The 17297-nt window shown below is 39.2% G+C and overlaps 1 protein-coding gene across 2 annotated transcripts in view; it reads left to right on the forward strand.

The window, feature by feature from the left end:
- MARCHF1 (membrane associated ring-CH-type finger 1) overlaps positions 1-15041 on the forward strand; it is a 246497-nt gene extending 231456 nt beyond the window's left edge. For both annotated transcript variants that reach the window (XM_054202878.1, XM_054202879.1), the window contains 2 exons: positions 6685-6832; positions 10840-15041. In XM_054202878.1, coding sequence (XP_054058853.1) covers positions 6685-6832; positions 10840-11141 — 450 coding nt within the window. In that variant the 3' untranslated portion in view covers positions 11142-15041. The remainder of the gene's footprint in view (positions 1-6684; positions 6833-10839) is intronic.
- Positions 15042-17297: the final 2256 nt, after the last annotated feature.

Below are 17297 nucleotides of genomic sequence, written 5' to 3' on the forward strand. Positions count from 1 at the left end.
CTTCCAGATTGCAAAACCAGCTACTTCATTTTAGAAATTATCTTCTTAAATTACTTAACACCTCTATTTTACATTATTTAAGGGTCTGCTAATTGATGACATACACAGCTAAAAAGTGCTTAAGTTTGTGAAGAGTGCATACTGATTATATCTCTCAAGTCCAGCTCTTTTAACTGTCACTTAAAAAGAAATATACCACTGTCTTGATTTTGATAAAACTGAATTATGATTCTTTGCAGCCTATAATCTTAGGTGTGTTTATCAAAGTGAGATTTTTCATTATGTAGGTCTTTACTTACTCTAGGCATGCATATCACACATAAAAGTGAATCAAAGTGTGTTTGTCTTTAGAAATGCACTCATTTCTAGTTCAGGTTTATCCTTTTAATAGGTGTTTTAAATACACCACAGGCCTTAATTTCAATTCCATCCAGGTTTGTTTAGTGTCACCTAGGGACAGAAATAGATTTTATGTAAACATCAGGAAGGTTTGCCAGAGAGGGATTTGTACCAGCTCGTCTAATGAACTAACCAGATCAAGGTAAGGTTGCGCATAGATATGGCCGTACGATGCACCATACGACATGGGATTTTTAAAATTTATTTTTCTCTTCAGTGGCTAATTTAGCAGGGGCCTGACTCTGGCTTTCTATTCTTGATCCTTACAAGAGTTCCTTCTCTGGCCTGTATCTTTTGACAAAAGGCAATGACGAGTATGTTTTCTGGGAACCTGCTCAGTTCTTCCTCTCTGAATGTGCTCTGGACGCGTTTGGGGAAAAGAACACAGAGGAGGTGTTTTCATGGCCCAAACCCTTCTCTTTTCAGCCATCAGACCTGCCACATTCTGTTTGACCATATGAGGGGCACTTCTCGTCTTGGTGCACGATGCAGCAAGGCATGCCTTGTCCTTCTCTGAGATGCAGTCCCTGGGGCACAGGCTGTAACCACCTGTTGTTTAGATGGCGCAGAGCAGCCCGAAATGCTTTTATTCAAATTACAAGGAGTGAAGTCTCATCTCCCATCAACGCTTCAAATCTGCAAAAGGCTATTTTGTTCTCCCAACATGTGTGGAGCCCTGTTGTCCTTTATTACTGTCATTCCTTCCTCTTCCACCCACTGCACAAATTCCATTCCTGCAAACTACCGTTGCAGCTGCTTTCCTCCAGCTGGTAGGTTGATAGTAATGAACAGTTTTCTTTGGAGCCTGGGCCAATTAGTGCTGGAACAAGTGACCAAAAAAACCCTCCCTAAACCACAGAAAATAAATGACTCTGAGCTACATGTTCAGACTTCTGACATATCTTCCCTGCCTGGCTCACTTCATCATTCATTGCTCCAGTTCTTAAGAGCTTTTTTCAGAAGTGCTGGCTAGGTCCGTCAGGCCTGGTTTGAGATAAGAAAGATGTTTTTCTGTGTATTCCTGGACTGTGTGCAGAGAGCATTTCCTACAGCAGCTCCTAGTAAATAACTTCAGCCTTCATTTTGCAGGCATGATTATTTAAAGACAGAGGTTGCCCCAAAATCTTTCTTTAGACTGTAGAAAGAATTCAGAGAATGACGCATGATGCCTTTAGCTCTAGGTGAGATCCTCCCAGCTGTGGGTGCAGTTCAAATTACATTTGTTGTCATTTCTTTACTAAATGTCATAACAGGAAAAACATTTAATATTAGCAATGTCATGCCCGTACCAGATTGCCCTGTCAGGCCTCTTTACATGCGATTTTTAAAAATAGGGTTCCTGAAAATACCTAGGAGTTAAAAGTCCAAGCATTCATTGCAAAGCAGCTTGTTAACTTCACCTTCACTTTGGCATCCTCGGTGACGAGCCCCTGCAGCAGAGAGACCTTTGATTGTAAAGGTTTGGATCTGCAAACCTGCAGTAAGTATGGAGTTGGTTCAGGAAATCTGTGTAGACAAAATTTTGTGTCCAAAGTGACAGAAAATTACCACTAGTGGGAGGCAACATGCGGACACAAAATGGGAACGGGGCAAACAGACAGTAAACCTACAGTCTGAAGGTGGGGAAAAGGAATACAAGCAGCAAAGTTTGCAGAGTCCAATTCTGTGGTATGGCAAGAGCTTTTGTGCGAGCAATGTGAAACTTTTCGTTCTGCATTTGGCCGTGACGAAACCACTTTGCAGAAAGCTTAACGTATGGGAGGGAATTAAAATTGCAGATTCACTTCTGTCTATAAGAAGAGAGGCAGTATTGGGATCTCTAGGATGTGAAGCAGCATCCCCAGATCCGCTAACAATCCATTTTCAGAGGATATTGAAAAATATCCGTATTTATTTGTTGCATATTGACTAAACAAGCTTTTATTAGAAGGGACGTGCAGGGAGACAATTTTGGACCTTTAAAATAAATATCAGGGATTTTCTCAGACTACGATACAGGAAAGGGAAGTGGTTGGCTACATATCATTTAGACGTCCCCTGTGAGCAAGGCTATTAATTTTTTTTTTTTTCCCCAGAAGCCTCATGACTACATTTTGTAATTGCAAGAGTGGGTTATGAAATCAGTAACCGTTCCCTTTAAGTTCCAGAGTGAGACGGTCTTTAAGAAACAAAATCAAAACACGAGATAGAAACCTAGAACAGGGTATAGTTTTACAGCTGCCGCTTTCAAGATTATCACACGCTTCTCTGGCAGCAAAGCACAGGAATTCAGGCTGAGGTGCACCTCATGTTTTAGAAGTAGCTGTAAGTCGTAGTTGGGGTGGGAGGAGTGTTTCTGATCATATTTACAATTCGGCTTCTTTCCTTTGATAGCTCATTCTGGCTTCTTGGTAGGAACCTCCGAAGCAGGTAGACGGTCTCCTATCACCCTCCAGTGGTTTGCAGAGCACAGTACAAATGTAACATTCAGAAAAAGCTTATTCAGAAAATAAAAAGAGGGTTGAGGATATTTCAGGCTTTCTTCTTGGGATACTTATTGTTGCATTGCACATTTGTTTGGTGACTTGTGTAAAAGGTTTTGTGGTTGTTAGATGTTACGAAGTGGTTTAGCACGCCTGTTCTGTGGAGCATAGTGATATTCATGCGGTCGCTTGCTTTTGCAGGACATCAAACCACCAGCATCGGTGATGATTTCCAGTCTGTGTTTGTATAGCTGCCAGGATTAAGGGATCTGTGGGTGGTGACAATCAGACGTACGACAGTGAAGGGGTGCTTCAGAGGAGGCTGGGCAAAAACTACAGTGTTTGTCTGTCAATTTAGTGACTCAATAATTCGCAAGTCGTTATAAATGTCTCCTCTGCCTGTTACAGTCTCCCATTTCTTTCTCTCCTTCCAGTCTCTAGAGCACCTTAGGAGTATTAAACATATAAGGTTCCAAGGGAAGTTGCATCTGGGCACTTAGTTTTGTGCTATTTTTCTGTTCTTAGTGGCATCTGATATTCTGTCCGTGGCACGTCACAGTGTCATCAGCCTGATGGTTGTACATTTTTCCAGATCACTGATAATAAAACGTGATGCAGTTTATTTTTATCTTGCCATCATGTACTGAATGTAGAGAGCCATGAGAACCGCAGAAGCTTCACAGGACAGCAAAGGTCAATCTATCAGTGGTTAAGGAGGCATTCATGTGCTGTGTGACATGGTAGCAGCTGCCAAACTTACCTACCCCTCTTTAGGCTATTTCAAGTCCTGGACTACAAAGCACAAGTAGAAGGGGCTGATGCTTTCACTGCTCAGTATGTTGTTGTCTCATAGACTTTGCTATGGACTTTCAAGCTTTTTTTTACTGCACATAACTGTGATTTTATCCAAGCAACTCTGTACTAACATTAACAGTTAAATTTTAGATTTAAGCCTATTGGAAAAATCCTGAAATAGTGAATTGCACTTTTCTGCTCCAGGGCAACTGAAATTGCTGGCTTATCTACTAACATCACCCGTTTGGTAGAGAGTGACAGTAGTCATACAGTACTCTCTATTCAGCCAAGCTAAAATATGTGAATAGGACAAGAAAATTAACTCAGCTGCCACAGGGATCACCAGGAGTAAAGCACAAAGTTTAATTGAATTTCCCCTTATGAGCTCAGCCCATCATGACTGGAGAACTGGGACCGCAGTTAGGGCAGAACACCACAGAAGCACGTCCTTGAGAGACACAAAGAGTTTTAAAATGCTCCCAAGTGCTCTGATCGCATCTGTCCATGTGAGCAGGAGTCTCTGCTTGGTCCTTGTTTCTTTCTTGCATCCCAACTGGAATTACAAGGTGCTCTGCAGAGTATTCCAGTTCCATAATCACCTGGTGTCCTCTCCCGGTCTCCTGCCAGCCAGCTTGTTTCTGCTGTGGTGACGCACATGTGGATAGAACAGACGCATAGGGATGCTGTCTTGTGGGAGAAGAAGAGGGGCCAGAGAGCGGAAGGAGAGGCTTTAGCCCACTTTCCGGCTGGATTTGATCACAGGATGTTAGCAAAAAGGGTCTGCTCTAGCCTGTTCCCACTAGCTCCCTCGCGTGGTACACACCCTTCTTGTAAATCTCAGCAACAGTTTGTGAGGTTGTTCTTTACTTACCTACCCTGCCGGTTGGCCGTTTGGTTTTGTCTTTTTTTTTTAGCCACCTACAAAATGTTTACATTTAGAGTAATGGGACCAGCATTTTTCTTCTCTGACTTTAAAATTCCATACGAAAAAGCTTTATTTGACCGGGCATTCAAATCAACACTCTAAGGCTTTTGTGTGTTACAGAGCCTAAAATGGCTATAATGAGACTACAGGTATACGTGACAATGAAAATTTAGCACAGTATTTTCTCTCCAGTAGATTCTGCTCAGTGTAGCATCCGTGTTGAGATGACAGAAAACTTCTGTTTGAGAACACAATTCATTCTGCTTTATGTCCAGCATTGATCTCCCACAAAGCATGCAAAGCTAACTGAAGGGTTAAGGTAAAATCCTTTCTTCCATCTGGACAAAGAAAACTTTTTCTTTGGAAAGGAAGCCTGTTGCAAGGCTTGAATTGAATTTTCACTACAAAAAGGATGAAAGTCTCCAGGTCAAATGCTGTGTAACCTGGTGTAATGATATGATAAGACTGTGATGACAATGCCGCAGTCTGGTCTGACCCCTGAATACTACCTACATGAACATAAGGTTCTGTTTTTTTGTTTTATTACTTTTTTTTAATGCCTCCCATTTTCTGGACTGTTATATAAAATCCTGCGGGCTTACTTTTCACTCATAAGTGTATGTCTCAGAAATTGAAATCATGTATCAGCTGGTAAATAAACTGCTAGCTCTGTCTCTTTTTATATTTCTCAGGAAATGTTTCAATTCTTCTAAACGGTTATTTAAGCCCTGTGTTTGTAAAATTCTGGCAAGGGCTAGAAAATGCTCCAGAGATTGTGTTTTGAGGCAACAGCTCTGAAACGTGCAAGCTTTAACTGCCATAAAAGAATGAAATTTATTTGGCCTAGTGTGTATTGCTCTAAAAGTAATGGCTGGAAGAAGCATTTCTGAGAGTCAGCCCTCTTGGTGACATAGTCCTCAGCTTTTACTGCAGTTGTGCTCCGTGGAAATGTGACTAAACAGCAAATAGTGCCCAGACTAGAAGAACGGCCGAGTTGGTTCAGGGTAAAGTTTAAGCATCTACCTTAGATCCATCTCCAACACTAGCCGTAAACAATTCAGGGAAATTTGTTATTTGCCAAAACCAAACCAAACCAAAATGATAAAAACAGCAGTGACCAAACCCTGGGTGTACCAAGGGTCCGTGCGGGCGGAGGAGCAGCTTTGCTGTCCCGTGTTGCGGCGGCTTGGATGCTTCAGCTTTCTTCCCTGAGCGCGACTGCAGAGAGATGGCACTGTTGTATTGTGGTTTGTACTCGGCTTCATTCATCGCATGCTGGCGACCGACTCCCAGATTGTTCATCAGAATCGAGGCATTTTGCTTTTAAATGTCATATTCCTTCATCTGTTTTCAAAGGCAAGCATTTTAGTAGAGAAGGGTTTTATTTTAAAGAAGTGCTGAAAAAAAAATCTTCGCGAGCAAGATTTAAAAAATCGCCTCAAGAGTTGCATTGTTCAAATGCAGAGAATAGCCTACTTCATCTTAAAATAGCCTTAACTTAAGCTAGGATTTAATGCCATAATTCACAAACATCTGCCTGGAAGAGCCTTCTTGCGTTACTGAGGCTGTTTGCCTGCTATCATGTACGATCATTTCCACATAATCATCTTTTCAAGTTTATTGAATTTAATCCTCAATGCAGTAGCATTTCTTATGCTTCTATTCTATGGGAAGGCTGTTCCACAACCGCGTTCCTCTAATTTTAAGCAACTGAGAATAGTTTTAAGTATTACAAGCTAAGGTTTAGGTTTTTTCTTCTCTCATCGTCGGAAATGTGCATCAACTAAAGTTAAAATAAATATTCAGGTTTTTACCTGTCTATTAACATGTTATGGCTGTACTGCAACGAAATGACTTTAGATGTCGTGCGCAAGCAGACAGCAACAGAACAGAACTCTTCATTCCTCTGAACCCGTGAAAATGAGATCATTATGAATTTTACAGTGACAATGCACATACTACTGTAATGCATATTATCAAAATAAAAGGACTTGTTCCTTTTATTTCTGCTTGCTTTTTTGGTAGAAGGAGCCATAATGGGCTAATCAGTTTATTGTATAGTCTGATTATTTTTTTTAATTACTTTTTCTTTTTAAATTACAGTGGGAGAAATTACAGATGACAACAAGTGAGAGGAGGAAAATAGTTTGTTCGGTCACATTCCACGTAATTGCAATTACCTGTGTCGTTTGGTCATTGTACGTTTTAATCGACAGAACCGCTGAGGAAATTAAACAAGGCAATGACAATGGTAAGTGTCTTTCTTTTACCTTCTTCAATCTCGCACCAAAGCAATGGATGGATGTGAGATGCAGATACGTAACCACTCACTCACATTCTGTTCTTAAGTAACAGCTCACCGATACGTGGCTACATCAAATGCTTTAATGATGAAGTAATGAATGCATCAGTGTTAAAAGCTTATGCTATGCCCCTGCAGGGAGACCTCTACTTAGAGTAATCATTACAACAGCTTAACTAGCCTGCTGGTTCTTCTTAGGTTAATCTCCCATTATCTAGGTATTTCTAAAGCTCAGACAAAAAGATGAGTCAAATTCAAACAGCTCAGTGGAAGTTCAGGTCATAAAATAGCAATTCATTTATATTACCCACTTGAACCTCGATGTCCTGGAAAACTCAATAGAGCCCTTTCATCAACAAGCTTCCTAATCCCAACTTCCAAAGGATCATGTTCCAGTTGTGTTAGTCCTTCATGTGAGACTTGAGTAGCACAGAAAGCCATTCCTGCATCCTTTTGAATAGAATTTCACTGTCAATGTCCTCATTCCAGTTGTGTTTATTGTGAGGGAGGTCAAACCCAGGAACAGAGAGGTCATGGAGTCTCCATCTGTGGAGATACTGAAAACCCAACTGGACATGTGTAACAAAACGCATGTTTAACATAAGTAGGGTTTTTCTTGGACTATACTTACCGTATGTGGAAACCATATTCCAAACTGAACTACCGTTTTCCATTTCAAATCGAAAATTATTTGGTCTTAAGTTTAGTCTTAAATATGATAGTGATGATAAAGAGCATAAAAAGCTTTTGAGTTTTGATCTGACTTGACTGCAAGCACAGTAGAGGGACAAAGGTCTCTAGCTTTGTGCTATATTCTGAAGTTAACGTGGAAAACAAAACAGGCGGAGCTTTGTGCCTTGCTGGTTAAATAAATATTTGATGATACTCCTGATGCTTGCCTTTCTTGCCTATGAGAGGAAAATATGTAACAAGCCTCAGTAAGTCACGGACGAATGTATACTACAAAGTCTTGTTCTGCTTTCTTTCTAAATGGGTAACCCTCTTTTTCATCTCAAAAAGCCGGCCCTGAGGATAGGACTAGGAACGGCTTTGAACTTCTGAGTACAACCACATCACCCTACTCATTAAAAAGGGGAAAGGTATTTCTGTGGCTTAGCTGAATTTATACAACAAAACAGCTAACATGAATTTTTGTTGTTATATAGAATGCGTAAGAATCACATAAATTAATCCCGCTGGGCTCAAAAAGTATTTATAATTTGTACAGAATTGTGTTTACCAAATGTAATGGGTGATTCTCCACACTAAAACATGGATAAAGAGATGCCTTGGAGCTACTTAAAACGTGTGAAAAGAAGTGTTTGTGAAGTCTTTTGCCGCAAAATTTGCTTGTTGGGGGGGTGTACTTTTACAAAATCAACTGTATTTGGGGTGTGTGTGGGAAGAGCTGTATATGTAGTTTGCTTTTCTCTCATTATCTCTGTTTAAATGGGAAATGCTGGGGAAAAGACAGTGAGCACTGGAGGAAAAACACTTTATAAACATATTTTGAGGAGAAAAACTGAAAGCCCTGAATAATACTAGTACTCTTTGTTAATATTGCGTTAAGTTTAAAAATCCCTTTTCTAAATATATCTCTGAAAATATTTAAAGGGCTTTTTTTTTCTCCTTACAAAGGCATATGATGCAAATAAACTAAAAGTGTAAACTTCTGAATCGGTAAACCTGTCACTGGTCTATAGAAAGGACAATTTAAAATATATTTAAAATATCCTAGAATTTATATGGCACCAGTGGTAGGGAATCAAGTTTCACAAAAATTTGCTCCGTTTGAAGGAGGAGGTCTAGGCTAAGCTGAGCTTTGTCTCTCCTAATAACGCTCGAGGCTGTGACAATACGGCAATCCTGGAATATGCTGAAAAGTACAAAATTCACTGTGCCTTACCAGTTAAGCAAAAAATGATGCTTCCTGTGTTACCGTGGAAGAAGCAGCAGCAGCACATCTTTACTGCCACGGGGTGGGAGAAACTCTGGAGGCAAGCTGAGCCGTTTATTCAGCCTCTTCTTCTGAACTCAGCTCTCCAGCTGTGACTTGCTGGTTCTAAGTGTCCTCACCCACTGATGGGGCTTAGTCAGATGCAAACCATACTGCTTTCGTAATTACAATCAAGACAGTGATTTTTAAAAACAGTTATTAAAGGGGAAAAAAAAAGAAAAAGCACATCACTGGCTACGACACCTTAGCAAAGTGTTCCTTGTTACTTCCTCCTGTCCCAGGTACTTCCTTCACTTGCAGGAAGAGGGAACTGAAGAAAGTCACGACAAATGTTTTGTGAACAAATTTAGCAAATATAAAAGGATTTGTGCCTGGCAAGTTCAGTTAACCAGAGTAAGAGCGGTTAGGGAGAAACGTGATTTTACATGGTCTTTGTATGCTTTCCTTTTGCTGCAAATTAAAAAAAAATTAATTGGCTAGTACCATCACGTAATACCTTGTTACCATTTCTAAGTACTAGTAAACAGTTACCGTGACAGGGAAAACTACAGCTACTTCAAACATTTTGTGTGCTTTTGCGATAATTAATATTCTTTTGGTCTCTATTTGTTTATCTAATTAAAACCCCAGCTCCTATGTGTTTAACAGTAAAGGGGATACTTAGATTCATGAGACTCGCACAGCTGGCTAAAAGCAAAGACTTGTTTTTGAGGAGTCCAGGTTACCAGGTCTGGGAGTGGAGCCTGGCTCCTCACTGAAGCTCTTCTGCCGAGTCCCAAAGGAACACAGATTACTTTCCTGCCTGTGCCAAACGTTTTTTTCCCTGGATAAAACTTGGGTAAAACTCACAAATCTCACCAAGTTGTTGCGACGTATCACCAGTGGTCAAACAAAGCATTCAAAGACCTTCCATGTAGGACCAACAAACCTATTCGGATTGTTCGGGCTGAGAGGGTAAGCGCTGATACAGAGGGCTCACTCTTGTGTACAGCATTTAATCTTTAAATGTGATGAGGCAATGGGTAACGGGAAGGCTGGTAGCTGGTCCTTTATGTTAGGCTGCTGAATGGTTGAAAAAAGCAGATGCAATGGTGTGAGTTAATGAGGAGAAGGCTGTTCTTAATACAACATTAATTTATTCTGTTAAAATCTTAAAGACACATTTAGGCCAAAGCAAATAATTTTAACATTATTTATGTCACGAGCAAGTTCAAGTGCTCTCATGTCTAGCTTTTGTGTGTTAGCAGCTATATATTTTTCTGTAACTATCAATGTGATTGATCAACGCAATGACAGAAGTAAGAAGAGATACACCAATACCTTTAAGTTACTTTTTTAGTACATAGGAATATAAAAGTTCTGCTTTTTGATTTAGGCGAGTTCCGTGGGGTTGCACAGACAGCAGGAAAAAGAGGCCAACGAAGGCAGGTGATGCAGGAGATAACAGCCCTTTCCAGTAGCTTTTTTTACTATACCCTGGCTTCAAAATGAAGCCAGGACCAGGTAATGATATTGTAAATGTTGGTGTTCCACGTACCCTAAACAGTGTCATGCTTCTAGGCACGATTTTGAAAAGCAGTTGTTGTTGAAGATATGCATAGTACTTCTAAGTATCCATTTATCTTGGTATTTTTGTATTTTTGCTTAAGCAAGCTATTGACTATGGGGATATTATTGAAGAACAGTAAAATGTTTTGGTTTTTGACTGCATCAAGCATTGTATTTCCTTTGTGAGAGCGGCCTTGCATTTCTTATTTGACCAAATTCCAGTGAAGTCCGTTAAAAGTGGGAGGCAGACGTAGTTTCTTGGCTGGCCTATAGGATAGGAAACTGCTGTTGTTTTCTGTTCAAGCCCCAACAGCGTGTACAAACCTGGGAATTCTTGGGAATTCTTAGGAATTCTTAGGAAGTGGCTTCTTTTCAAAATATTTTACTGACACTCAGTACTTGATACTCAATGTATGACAATGGTAATAAATATAAACATTTTATTTCAAAGGTGTCCTTGAGTGGCCATTTTGGACCAAACTCGTTGTGGTGGCCATTGGATTCACGGGGGGCCTGGTCTTCATGTACGTGCAGTGTAAGGTTTATGTTCAGCTGTGGCGCCGGTTGAAAGCCTACAACAGAGTGATCTTTGTTCAGAACTGCCCAGACACCGCCAAAAAACTGGAGGAGAGGAACTCTTCGTGCACTCAGACCTCGGACGTCAAGGACGCGGTGGTGGTGCCAGTAGCACAGACAGGTACAAACTCTCAGCCGGCAGCTGAAGAAACGACGCCTGACGTGATGCCAGTTTGACAGAGACGGCGTCGTTTCTTCCTTGCAGAGTAAGGCGTAGTGTTTTCTACACTACAAATGCTAAAAGAGAGTTGAAATGACTGTGCATTTTTTTTTTCAGTTAAAAAAAAAAACAACAAAAAAACCCACACAAAAAACAAATCCCTGTAAGGAAAACGGATCCGGCAAAGCAACTTGTTACTGTATGGAATGTGACCGTTCGTGAAGTAGTTTCGCAACTAGTCAGCAAGTGTAGTGAAAGTGGAAGTGTAGAAAGTGCAATAGAGAACAGGTTTAACAGACAATGCCAAACCCATGGGACAAGACTATTCTTTTTTTTTCTTTTTTAAATTGAATGGCTGGGAAAGTAGAAACAGACCTGATGATATAATCATTTGGTTTACAGAAAACGAAAACCTTTCATCTGTTTACTACTAAAAGTTGTATTTGCTATTTATCTCCTTGAAGATACGCTTCAAAAGGGTACCAATGAAGTTATATGCATTAACTGAATTGAGGTATAAAGAGCCGTACCACAGCACTCCCCCTCCAAGCCTCATACGGTCGCACGCGTTCGTGGGACTGCAGTGGAGCCCGAATGTCTGGGCAGCCGTGGCAGCTAAGGATATTTGAAACATCCGAAAGGTAGCATTGTTTTTAAATATGCCTGAATTTTTGAACAGTAGGCAATTCCAACCAGTAGAAACTCATGTCTCCATAAGCTACAGCTATTTTTTTTTTAAGTATACCTGTCAGCAAAGTAAATACAGGAAGGAGAGAATGTGTAGATACATATTTAGCAGAGCAGCTCAGCTGTTTGTTTTACTTTGTAAAAGTGGATTGGTCATAAATTGGAGACACAAAATTTTGAAGTAAGAACAATAAATGAAAAAATGCAGTTTACTGCAGAATCACACAACAGTAAATTGCGTATTATCAAAGGTCTGAAAAAGGATGTCACATAGGGAAGATGGAAGCCATTTTTGGTTTTATTTTTTTAGTCATGATACAGAAAGGTAGACATAAGAGAATATACCTACATATCTTAAGAAAACATTAGTTTTTCTCTCCTCATTCCGAAAAGTTAGTTTCTATCTTCCTGATTGGAAAAATAAATCAAGTTTCCCTTTGTACAGGTAAACTTGAGGTGTTAGAGATTCGACAGTTCAGTTGTTAACTTCGTGTTTTGAGCATTCTCATATAAAAATGAAGTGTGAATAGCATTAAAGGGTGCAATAGATAAATGAATGTAGATATAATACTGTGTCCAACAGGGTGAATTATATATAAAGAACCAGTTTTGTGATTCACTTCTCTTACCTGTGACGTTTACCATCAGGACACAACAGCAAGTATTGACTTCGAGTAGTTATGTACTGGCGGGGGACAAGTTTGGCACCTGAGTGTAACGTATATTTAAAAAAAAAAAAGTTAAAAGTTCTTTTTTGATCTTGTATTTAGGTAAAGGAGGAAAAGCAAACAAGCAAAGAACCAGAGCAAAGAGGATAGGAGAGCAGAGGTTCATTCAAAGGGGGAAATCTGCCACAATTACAGGTGAACTACACTTCTACAGAAGCCTTGCAGTTTCTAGCGGTAAATTTCCTCTTTACACGCTCAAATATCTACAATTAAATAACAGGATCGTCCCATTCTTGCAAACATCCAGGGTGCTGGGCCTAAGAGGTATTGGAGTTTATATAATAGGCATTCCTTTGTGAATGTTTCTACTGGCTTAAGGCTCAGGGCATACTGGAAGTAGCAGTATTAGCAAGAAATGTGTCTTTTATCAGACCATTATGTTCTTTTGTATTGGAATTGCTCATGTAATTTGGCTGTGACTAAGTGACTGTCATCTGGCCAGACAGGACGCAAAATCTTGGTGCTTGAACAGGCCCTAAATACATATTAATATTTGCTCTAAGTTACTCCAGGTTAGTTGAATTGATGTTTTAAGTTTTTTCACATAATGACATGCACTTTTCATATAAAATAGATTTCCAATTATACAATTGCAAATTGGAATTGTAGCAACCTGTCATTTGAAATGACATACAAGAGTAACCAAATAATTTCTGTTTGTAATTGTGGAAGAGACTTCAGAAGGTCTTCAGAAAACGATGCCAGTACTAAGGAATGCCTTGCAACTGCACTCGTTTAAGATAGTCTGCAAAGGCGTGGTTTTCAAAAAGTGTAAATCTACTTGATAAAAAGTAAATCTCATGACATCTGAAGTTAGACACTTAAAATTACTAGCAGCATCTAAATGTTTGGGATGATGTTTACAGTAAAACCTGATGAATCAGAGCAAAATTGACTGACATTCCATTGTTATGGAAGATAATGAAGAGCTTTCTGAAATAATCAGGAAGTTTCTTACCAAGTGACAGTAACCCTGCTTCTTTAGCCAGCTTGTTCTTCGACCTGCTGTAGCATCGTGACCCCAGTGAGAAGACTTAATCCCCAGTTTACTGGAGACTAATTCACATCATTTTTTTCTTGAATAAGTATAAAATTCAACTCAAATTAAAAAATACCTGAGGCTTCTGAAAGCAGATTTCTAGCATCCAACAAGATTACTGTACATTTTTAAAAATACACCGAGGAGTCAGCAACAGAACAGACAACTTGCAAAATTTTATACTAAGAACTTCAAAACACTATTTTGGCACTCAACTACGTGTGCAACTGAGCTTACAGATAGTTAAATGCAAGAAAGGCTTCAGTTGAAATTCCTCCTCTCCCTTTGAAATATAAATTTGGACAGCAGAAAAAAAAAAAGGAGCAAAATGGGACACTGTCTGCTGAGACAGACAATGAGGAAGCCAGCAGCAAGGGAGACTACAGCAGGCTTGAAGCAGTCTTTAAAGCATTACAGTATTAGTCCGTGCATCCCTGTCTTTTCTTAGGGGCGCTGGATATTCCAGAGCTTTCAGGGATTTCATGCAGGATTGGAATTTGTTTCTGAAGCAGGGCGCAACCTCTTCAAGAGGGCACAGAGCTATTCACACCAACATGCCTCGGGTACAGGTCTTCACGAATAAGGAAGGTGCACGAATACAGGCGCTAGACAGCTATGACTTACTTACCAACCAATGGTTTTTCCTTTCCACACAAAGCACAGTTTTCTGTATCAATTTAATAACCACGGGATTCTATCCTGCAAAAACAGCGTACTGGAAGTTTTGAGATACATTTTAAGACTTTTTTAATGAAAATGATATATCAAATAAAGCTCCGTATCAAGCTGCCTGGGTAGCCACAGTGCATCTCGGGCAAATGTGCTGACGGTGGCCTTCAGCCTGGCGACACCCACAAGGGCAGAACCTTGCTCTGTGCTGCCCTTACCAAGAAGAGCTTAATCTGCATTCCTGTTTAAGCGAAGTTTAAATTAAGGTAGATGACAGAAATAATCTGGTGTCAGATCAGAGCTGGAATTTTAAACAACATCCTCCTAACCTATGAAAATGCAGGGTTTTTTTCCTGTTTTATGTTACAAGCATTATAATTTGGACAAACTGACATAAAACATACCACTTTTGACTATCATTAGCATTACGAAGATTCTCAACGAGTCCAACAGTGCCATTCACACACTGCTCTACCTGAAAGCAGTGGTTTTGTTATGTAGAAAAAAAAGTAGTAATTCCCCATCACCAGAACAAACCGTTTATAATTTCTAATAATGCAATGAAACTTACTCTATGATGAAAATATTTGACTGTGTATAATATTTGGAACTACAAGTTTGTGTTACTTGTTTAACTCCCTCTCTTTTGCAAAAGAAAAACTGTATGTTTTTTGTGGGTGAATGTGTACTGAAAGACAGAAGGTAAGGGAAACAAAAGTAATATATCTGCTTATTGTTGTGAAAAAAATGTATTTGTATTAAACAAATGACCCAAATTACTGTGGTATTCTACATTTGTCACTGTCATATAGAGCATCACATGCTGAACATGAATTGCAAGACCACACTCTTGCAAGACAGGTGAAAAATATACTCAGCAGCATACTTTTATATTGATAAACCTGCTGGCTTGAAGGGGCTAGTTTTGGGTACACACCTTGGCAGAATGCTCAGGAAAATACCTCACAGAAGAAAAACACTTGAAAAGAACTACGGTTGTTTAACTTGCAGAAAGGAAGACTGTGAACAGGCTTCAGCTCCATAAAGGACTCCCAGAAAGCAACTGGTTTTACATCCATAGCAAAACGGACAACTAGTACTGGGTTTCAAATGCAGGAGGTTAAGAGGAAGAAAATTTCCTAAGGAGAGCAGTGCTTTGGACTGAACTCTTTGTTATATGTGATTGTGGAATAGTCAACACTACAAAGTTTTAAAGATGGGTTGGACAAACAGTTAAATGGTTTAAAGCTAATCTCACCTTAGATTGTCAGAAGGGATCACATTCCCTTTTAAATTATTTCAGACTTCTACTTGGTGAGATTTTCTCCTTTTCCAAAAACCCTAAAGATAAATGCTTTTTTTAATGAAAAGAAATATCACATGTTTGCGTTATAAAAGAATCTGTGCACTTTAAGTCAGGTGTAAAACCAAAGAAAGTATCCTATCTTGATAAATATGCAGTGTTCCAACCAAACTACAAATTTAGTTTTCCAAAGAGGATTGTAACCATCTACCCTGTATCTTTCTCCTAGATTTGTCAGCTGGGGAGAGAGTGGGCTAAGTTTCAGAACCTCACGGTTCTAGCTGGAATAAGTCATCATAACGGTGACGACTGCTAAGAATATACACTCAAAACACAGAAGTGTTCTAACAAATTACATTCCCTTCATCCAAGGCCGACAGATTGTTCATTTTGTTAAAGCTGCCCTAACTAGCTCACCCGTGTAATTCAAAGACGGATTCACAAATCCCCACAAGATATAATACAGAAGAAACAGCATAACCGAAGAAATTCTAGTAATGAAGATATAATCATTTCCATTCAATAGCGTATGAAAAAACAGAGCCAAATTTGGTTTTAGAGTTAAGACGATAGAGGTATAGGTCACCATGCCTTTTTGCTTTGCACACAGGAGTTCAAATCTCTTGATGGAGGGTACCATTAGAACACAAACACGCATTTCTGCTCAGTTTGCTCTCTGTATAAACATAAAAAAAGAAACATGCTAGATGGTATTTACTCACACCTTCCCCCCAATAAAATATTGAGGATGTTCTGCATGAGATTGAACTAAAAGTAAAAAAAATTGTCAGTTAATGAAGAACTCACCAAAAATACTTCGAATGGTGTACCACATTTCCACTGCCTATGATACAATGCTCAGAAAATAACCTCGGATAAATTTTACACCATGGTTGAGAACAGAACGATTCCAGTCTGCTGGAGAGTGCAGGCCCTAGGACAAACTTGCCCTTCTATTACTTGCAAATACTTACGACTGATACAAAATGAATTACAGAACCTTTTTTTTTTAAAAAAAAAAAACAAAAAACAGCTCAACAGTAATATATATGAAAATACAATAATCAGCACTATTCCATATAAAATCCAAAGACAGGTCATAGTAATTTTTAAGTGTGTTAACTAAATAACTAAAAAAAAAAAAAAAAAAAAAAAAATCAAACTGTCAATTACAGAGAATTATAAGAGGATTTAACATTAACACTTAACATTAACATTGTAATCCTTAATTACAAATCAACAGAGTTTCAAGGTATTCCCTACAGCAAGTTTGTAAGAAGAGAGAACATCACATAGATATTTCCCATTCCCACTATTAACGGCAGCTGCCTTCTAGATTTTAATTTTAAAGAAACAGAATAACAATTCAGAACTCCTGAGAGCATTCATCCTTTTTTTCCACCATAGGGAAAAAAACTCATCAACATACAAAACCCTAATAGCTGGCTTTAAAGCACAGGCATGACTGGATCATGAAACCGATAGACGAGATTCCACTATCTTGACTCAGTAACACGTGAGGCAAAAGACTTCCTTAGATTACTTTTCAATTCAAATATGAATACTTGACAGCTACATGTGATTTTTTGCTGATAATTCAATGTAAAAAGTTCACACACAGAAACTGTTCTTTTTTCATTACTTATGCAGTCGATCAACAAAACAGTTTAAAAGCCAGCTAACCAAGCAGTGAATACGTGGCCTTCAAGGGCAAAAAGCCACAAACTCAACAAAGTTCAAACTGCAA

Source organism: Rissa tridactyla, chromosome 5 (genome assembly GCF_028500815.1).
Source record: "Rissa tridactyla isolate bRisTri1 chromosome 5, bRisTri1.patW.cur.20221130, whole genome shotgun sequence".
Classification (NCBI taxonomy): Eukaryota; Metazoa; Chordata; class Aves; order Charadriiformes; family Laridae; genus Rissa; species Rissa tridactyla.